The sequence below is a fragment of the Geospiza fortis genome, unplaced genomic scaffold, assembly GCF_000277835.1.
Source record: "Geospiza fortis unplaced genomic scaffold, GeoFor_1.0 scaffold576, whole genome shotgun sequence".
Classification (NCBI taxonomy): Eukaryota; Metazoa; Chordata; class Aves; order Passeriformes; family Thraupidae; genus Geospiza; species Geospiza fortis.
Genome location: NW_005054603.1, coordinates 156,218 through 163,567, shown reverse-complemented (window position 1 = coordinate 163,567; position 7,350 = coordinate 156,218). Strand labels below are relative to the sequence as shown.

Genomic DNA, 7,350 nt, shown 5'->3' with positions numbered 1-7,350 from the left:
ATGCCGAATGAAAGCGCTGCTGTGTCGGGAAGGGACATTCCTGGCATTGCTGAGCTCCTCGGAGCGGGCCCGGGCCCAAATTGGAGGAAAAAAATTGGAGTAAGGAGCCGTTAGCGTGGGGGACCTAGGGAGGCCCAGTCCTGCTCACTGTTTACTCGCAGGGCTTAAATTAACGCTGGCTGCTGACATCAGGAATTTTTTTTTCCCCTGGTTTCCCAAGGAAATGAGCCGAGGGCGATCGCGGCCTCTGCGTACGTGCAGCGGCTCTTCCCCGCTTGAACTCCTGTCGGAGTTCAGCCAGACTCCACGGAGATCCTAAAGGCTCCAAAATAATTATTTTGCTTCGTTTTGCATCCGTGGAGAAAAAGAAAAAGAAGGAAAAGGTGATGGAGAGGTGGGAGGAATTGTCAGTGCTTCCCGTTGGGAGAGTTGTGTTTTCCTGTTGTGTTTGTCCATGTTGGATGCTGGAGAATCCCTGTGGAAAAGGTGCATTAGTGACACCCAAACCACGGGACGAACAGAGCTGGGATCCTTTGGACATGGAAATGCGGCTCTGTCCCTCCTGCCACACATGGGATGGAGGAATCCCTCCCATCCTGGTTTGCTCCGTTATTCCCCATCACTTGTGATGGTCGTGGTGGGAATCTCAGGGAGAGCTGGTGTTTCTGGCAGCTTTTTTAGGAACAGGATGAAGAGCTTGGAATGGCAAAACCCCCCTGTAGGACACCTTGAACAAGTCCATGTGTGCTGGGTCTGCGGACAAACCTCTCCTCTCTGTTTCCCGTAGGTTTTCTCCAAGATTTTCAGCCACGAGGCTCTGGAGAGTTACCTGCCCAAGATCCAGCTGGTGATCAAGGACACGCTGCGGGCGTGGAGCAGCGAGCCCGAGCCCATCAACGTGTACCACGAGGCGCAGAAGCTGACGTTCCGCATGGCCATCCGCGTCCTGCTGGGCTTCCGCATCCCCGACGAGGAGCTCGGGCGCCTCTTCGAGGTCTACCAGCAGTTCGTGGAGAACGTCTTCTCCCTGCCCGTGGACCTGCCCTTCAGCGGCTACAGGAGGGTGAGCTTTGGGGCGGGTTCTCTACGCTGATAGCGCCAATTAATTAGTGGGAGGTGATTAATCCGCACCTTTCTCCGTTTGTGGTGGGATTTCTCATCCTCTGACCTCAAGGGGTCTGTTTCGGGCCACAATTCCTGATTTTGTGGAGAAGGCAGAGGGAAAATGCATTCCTTGATAACAGGAAATAGTCAGGACTTGCCCAGATTTAATTTGTGTTTTTCCTCATTAGCCAATTTGCCTGTGCTTTTTTTACTTTGTGGGACCCTTCTCCTTTTAATTCCCTTGGAGTGAAACAGGTCCTTGTAATTCCAGGAGCTAAAACAGATCCCTGTAATTCTCAAAACTAAAACAGGTCCTTCTAATTCTTGGAGTATTCCAGTTTTTATGATGAAAGACAAAAAATCAAAGCAGGACAAAAATTGAAAACATAACAAAAAATAGACAAAAAATAATATTTTTTTTCCCATGGGCAATTTTGATAACAGAAATACGGGGGTTCAATATTTATTTTTCTGACATCCCTGCATTTTTTTTGTTATTGCTGTTTGCCCATGGGAACGATTCCGTCCCCTCGGAGCCCGGAATCATTCCCAGCAGCAGGTTAGCCCCGAGCAGCTGCACTCCCATAGGAATTGCTTTAGTGGGACCAGGTGATCAAATTGCTGGGGAAGGGGATTCTTTGGGATGAATGGGCTTTCCTTTGAGAGACGATTTTCCCAGGGATTTCCATGCATCCCAGGAGGAGCCGGGGGCTGTGAACCGGTGCCGGACAGGGGCTCCCAGCCCAGACCCGTCATTTACACCTAGGTGTTGATTACTCCTCCTGTGATCTCCCCCACTCCGGCTTTACTCCTGCTGCCCAGGGGACACCTCCAACACCTTCACACCCTTCTTTGAGCCTCTGCTTTTATGGCCCGGACCTGTCCTGAGCACGTCTGCAGCTCCTGGGATGGGCAAGGTGGTGCTGCTGGTGGTGGCGTGGTCTGAGCGCTTCCTGCTCCTCCACAGGGAATCCGGGCCCGGGAGACGCTGCAGAAGGGGCTGGAAAAAGCCATCCAGGAGAAGCTGCAGAACACGCAGGGCAAGGACTACGCCGACGCCCTGGACATCCTTATAGAGAGCGGGAAGGAGCACGGCAAGGAGCTGACCATGCAGGAGCTGAAGGTAAAGCCCTTCCCTGCGGCCACCTTGGGATTGTTCTGCTCAGGGCAGGGCCTTCCTGGAGGGAAAAGTGAGGGATGATCCCAGGAGGAATTTTTGGGGCAGACGTGAGAGCTGGGGGACCACAATGTGTTTGTTGGTGGGTCCTGGTGTGGTGAATCCAAACCAGTTGCTTTATTCATTTGCTGGTTGTGCCCAGCCCGTTCTACCGAGCGTTCCATGGAATCATTAAGCTTGGAAAAGGCCTCCAAGGTGACCAAGGCCAAGATCCGTCCCCACTAAACCATACCACAAAATTCCACATCCACTCAGTTTTTCAACGCTTTGAGGGATGGTGACTCCATCACTGTCCCAGGCAGCCTTCTCCAACGCTTGGCCCCTCTTCCAGGAAAGAAATTTTTCCTGATATTCAACCTGAACCTCCCTGGTGACAACAGAAGCCTTGGCCAGCTGCATCCCCTGACCCTTCCACTTCTCCTGGTGCCTCCTTTGCAGGGCACAGGAGCCCCTCAGCAGGTTCTTATCTGCAGCAGGGCCATGGCATGCCAGGAGCCATCTCCTGGGTTTTTTGTCTGATTCTCGGAGGTTCTGTGTGAAGCTCCTCGTGGTGGCTGTCCAAGCAGTGACCTTCCAGTTAAACGTGACCAGGCTGTGGCTGCCCCTGCATCCCTGGGAATGTCCAAGGCCATTAACAACGGACACAAACTCTGCCCAGGTTTCCCTCATCCATCCTGGTGGGTGGGAAATCACCCAGGAGAATCCATCTCCCTTTGGAGGCCACGCTCCATTTTTCCCTCTCCCGGCTTCGTGACGTGATCCTTCCTCAGGTCGCTTGGCCCCTTTGCATCTTAAATCTTTGGAGCAGCTGTTTTTTGGGATCCATGCTCCATTTTTCCCTCTCCCAGCTTTGTGATGTGATCCTTCCTCAGGTCGCTTGGCCCCTTTGCATCTTAAATCTTTGCAGCAGCTGTTTTTTGGGAGAATACGTGGCTGCTCCATCCCTGGGAGCATCCAAGGCCAGGTTGGACAGGGCTTGGAGCACCCTGGGACAGCGAGAGGGGTCCCTGGGGTTGGAACAAGGTGATCCTTAACTTCCATCCACCCCAAACCATTCCACGATTCTGAGGCCAGGCTGGAAATCTTTTGGGGGGAAGAACACCCCGTGGCACCTTGAGGTGCTGAGGTTGGTGGCCCCTTGTTGGAGCCCAGGAAATTCGTCTGGCTGCCCTGCAGGACTTGAGCCCCTGCCCAGGGTGCTCAGAGACCTTGGCACAGAGCCCAAGACCCCTGTGCCTTTGATTTAGCCCTTAGTAGAATGATAGTGAATTAATCACAGGGTGAAAAAATAGATTTTTGGGGTTTTTAGAATGGGGGTTCAGGGGGCAAGATGGAGCGATCTGGGTGTGTCCAGCCTTTCTCCTTCTTCTTCTTGGCCTCCATCTTCTGCTGTGATGGTGGCACTTTTAGATTAGTTTGGAGTAGAAGCTCACTGTCTAACACAGGTGATAGGTATTAAAAAGCAATTGTAAATATTGTGCACATAATTTTTAGTATAAAAAAATAACACCGCCTGGGGGCGAGCAGAGTGCCTCTGACTGTCTTGCTGAGCAGACCTCAGCAAGTCAAAAGAAAAAATTTTATAGATAAGATACAATAAAAAACCTTAAAACAGAGAAATGGAAAGCTCTGACTCCTCCTTCGAGCGCCAAACCAAGAAAAGAGACTTTCTAACATATCTCAAAGTCACTCTGACCAGCTAAATTCCCAAAAGATCCTCTGCCCCACCCCTGTGTGTGACGGCGCTCACAGGGGCTCAGGTTGAGGGAAGAGACGAGGATCTGACTCCATGTTTCAGAAGGCTTGTTTTATTATTTTATGATATATATTACATTAAAACTATACTAAGAGAGTAGAAGAAAGGATTTCATCAGAAGGCTAGCTAAGAATAAGATAGGAAAGAATGATAACAAAAGTTTGTGGCTTTGGGTCTGTTTTCCAGGCGGAAGTGGGCCAATCACAGATGCACCTGTTGCATTCCACAGCAGTCGATAATCAATGTTCACATTTTGTTCCTGAGGCTTCTCAGGAGGAAAAATCCTAAGGAAAGGGTTTTTCACAAAAGCTGTCTGCGACACCCGTGTCTCACCCTGCCCTTCCTGCCGCCCCCCAGGACGGCACCCTGGAGCTCATCTTCGCCGCCTACGCCACCACGGCCAGCGCCAGCACCTCCCTGATCATGCAGCTCCTCAAACACCCGCGGGTGCTGGAGAAGCTCCGTGAGGAGCTGCGGAGCAAAGGGATCCTGCACAACGGCTGCATCTGCGAGGGCTCCCTGCGCCTGGACAACATCAACGGCCTCCAGTACCTGGACTGCGTCATCAAGGAGGTTCTGCGGCTCTTCACCCCCATCTCCGGCGGGTACCGGACGGTGCTGCAGACCTTCGAGCTGGACGTGAGTAGTGCCGCACCCCGAGCTCCCCAAAACGGCCCAGCTCGCTTGAGCCTGGCTTAGAGGAGACCTCTGAGGGGATAAACGGAGTCCTGCCTAATTGAGTCCTGCCTAATTAAGTCCTTCTCCCAGGCAACCAGTAGCAAGATAAAGGGACGCAGCCTTAAGCTGCACCAGGGGAAGTTTAGGTTGGATTTAGGGAAAATGTTCTTCCCAGGAAGAGTGGTTGGGCATTGGAATGGGGTGAGGTGGTGGAGTCGCCATCCCTGGAGGGTTTTAAGCCTGGATGTGGCGCTCGGTGCCACTGTTTAGTGGATGAGGTGGTGTTAGCTCACAGCTTGGGCTTAATGATCTCAAAGGCTTTTCCAGCCTAATTAATTCCGTGGTTCCGGCAGTGGGATTTGCTCCAGATCCAGCAGTGATGGGATGTGGAGCGAGGGGTGCGTGGAGCTGTCAGAGAGCAGACGGGTGTGATGCTCCAAAGCCCAGCTCGTGACAGTGACGCCAAGTTCTGAGCTGGGGTGTGACAGGGGAAAGGTTTACGGCAAAGGGCATCTCCAGGCTGCTGGCTGACAGGCGGATTAGTCACCACCATGGCTGGAATTTCCTCCCAGCAAAACAAAATCTCAGGAGCTGCCTTGTCACTGTAAATCCTCCTAATGCAGTGGTTTGAGTCAGAGACCTTTTAAAGTGCTCAGGGGATGATAAATCCACCCCATTTCTCATCGCCCGGGCCCCGACGTGGGTGTTGGGTGTGTGGCGCTGACAGGCAGCGGGGTGTGGGATGCTGTGGGATCCTCTGGGATGCTCTGGGATGCTCTGGGAAGGGCTGCCTGATGTGTGGGGCACGGCACGGGAGAAGCTGCTTCCCCTGCTCAGCACCACAGGATTCCTGGTAGGCAGATCCTGCCAGTGACCACAAAGCAAATAAATGGATGGATCATGCCACGAATCCTTGGGATGGAGGGAGGAATGAAGCCAGGATCTGCATCTCTTTGTGCTCTGCTGTCTGGCTTTCCTTTAAATCTGCATCACATTTGAGGGATAAACCCAAAAGAAATGGGAATAAGCAGGGAAAGCTGTGCGGGTGCTGCGGCCTGGCACAAATTGCCCAGGGATTGTGGATGCCGCATCCCTGGAAGTGTCCAAGGCTGGATGGGGCTTGGAGCACCCTGGCATAGTGGAAGGTGTCCCTGCCTGTGGAGGGAGGTGGGACAGGATCAGTTTAGGGTCCCTCCTGAGCCAAACCATTCCATCATTCCTGGGAAACAAAATTTCTTTATCTCATCCCCCTGCTCGCGCTCCCTCTCCAGCAGGATTGACCCACTCTGCTCTCCTCTCCTCCCCTTCCCACCTCTCCGCAGGGTTTCCAAATCCCCAAGGGCTGGAGCGTGATGTACAGCATCCGGGACACCCACGACACCGCTCCCGTCTTCAAGGACGTGGACGTCTTCGACCCCGACCGCTTCGGGCAGGGCCGGAGCGAAGACAAGGAGGGCAGGTTCCACTACCTCCCCTTCGGAGGAGGCGTACGGACCTGTCTGGGCAAGCACCTGGCCAAGCTCTTCCTCAAGGCCCTGGCCATCGAACTGGCCAGCACCAGCCGCTTCGAGCTCGCCACCAGGACTTTCCCCAGAATCACCCTGGTGCCCGTGGTCCACCCGGTTGACGGACTCAAGGTCAAGTTCTTCGGACTGGATTCCAACCAGAACGAGATCCTGACGGGCACAGACGCCATGCTGGGGGCCACCGTGTAAAGCCCGCCTGGACCATGTCCAAACAGTTCTGGAACACCTCTGAGATGGAGACTCCAAAACCACTTCAGGCAGCCCATTCCAGTGTATGGTCACCCTTACAGGAACAAAGTGCTTCCTGAGGGAACCTCATGTGTTTCAGATTGTGCCCATGGGCTGCCACTAGGCCACTAGGTGCCATCCAAAAGAGCCTGGCTCCTGTTCTTTATAATGTGTGGTCACCAGCCTGTGCTTGTGACTGGAGTTATTCCTCCTCCCCAGGCACAGAATTTTTTTGTAGTTTGTGTTTTGGTTTTTGTTTTTTTTTTTTTTTTTTGTTTTTTTTTTTGGGGGGGTTTTTTTTTTTTATTTTTTTTTTTTTTTTTTTTTTTTTTAATTTGTTTGGTTGTGTTGTTTGTTCCGGGGCGTTGGAGCCTTTCCTTGGCCGGGGGGAGACAACGCTGCCCATTCCCAGCCCCTCTCCCGCTGGTGCCGGGGCAGGCTGGGGAGCAGGAGGAGGGGTCGTTTCCCTTCCCAAAAAAAACCCTCCTGTGGTGTCTTGCCCAGGGCTGAGTCATCCCCCGGGGCCTCGGCAGAGGCAGATTTGCATTTTCCAAGACGTTTTGAGGCTCTGGGGAGGGGGATGCCCTTTTATTTTTTCTCTCGTTGAGTTTCCTGCTGCTGCTACACGGCCTGTGAGCGCCCCCTCCTCCGCAGCCCCCCGCCAGCCCTGGGCACAGGCACCCGGCTTTGGGGACATTTCGGTGCCTTTGTTTTCCCCTCAAGGTGCTGGCACCAGCCCCCGACCCCAGCACGGCTCTGGGGGCACCAGGGGGCGCCGGGGCTGCTCCTGCCAGGGGCGTTTGTATTAAAGGTGATCTCTCGAATTAAGCCAACGCGCGCATTTGTTTGTCTCGTGTTTGGGGTTTTTTTTTTGCAACGGG

General features: G+C 53.3%; 1 protein-coding gene across 2 annotated transcripts in view; it reads left to right on the top strand.

Moving 5' to 3' along the window:
* LOC102043042 (cytochrome P450 26B1) overlaps nt 1-6,431 on the top strand; it is a 21,263-nt gene extending 14,832 nt beyond the window's left edge. For both annotated transcript variants that reach the window (XM_005430128.2, XM_031064545.1), the window contains 4 exons: nt 788-1,063; nt 2,072-2,227; nt 4,395-4,676; nt 6,038-6,431. In XM_005430128.2, the coding sequence (XP_005430185.1) occupies nt 788-1,063; nt 2,072-2,227; nt 4,395-4,676; nt 6,038-6,430 (1,107 nt within the window). In that variant the 3' untranslated portion in view covers nt 6,431. The remainder of the gene's footprint in view (nt 1-787; nt 1,064-2,071; nt 2,228-4,394; nt 4,677-6,037) is intronic.
* Nucleotides 6,432-7,350: the final 919 nt, after the last annotated feature.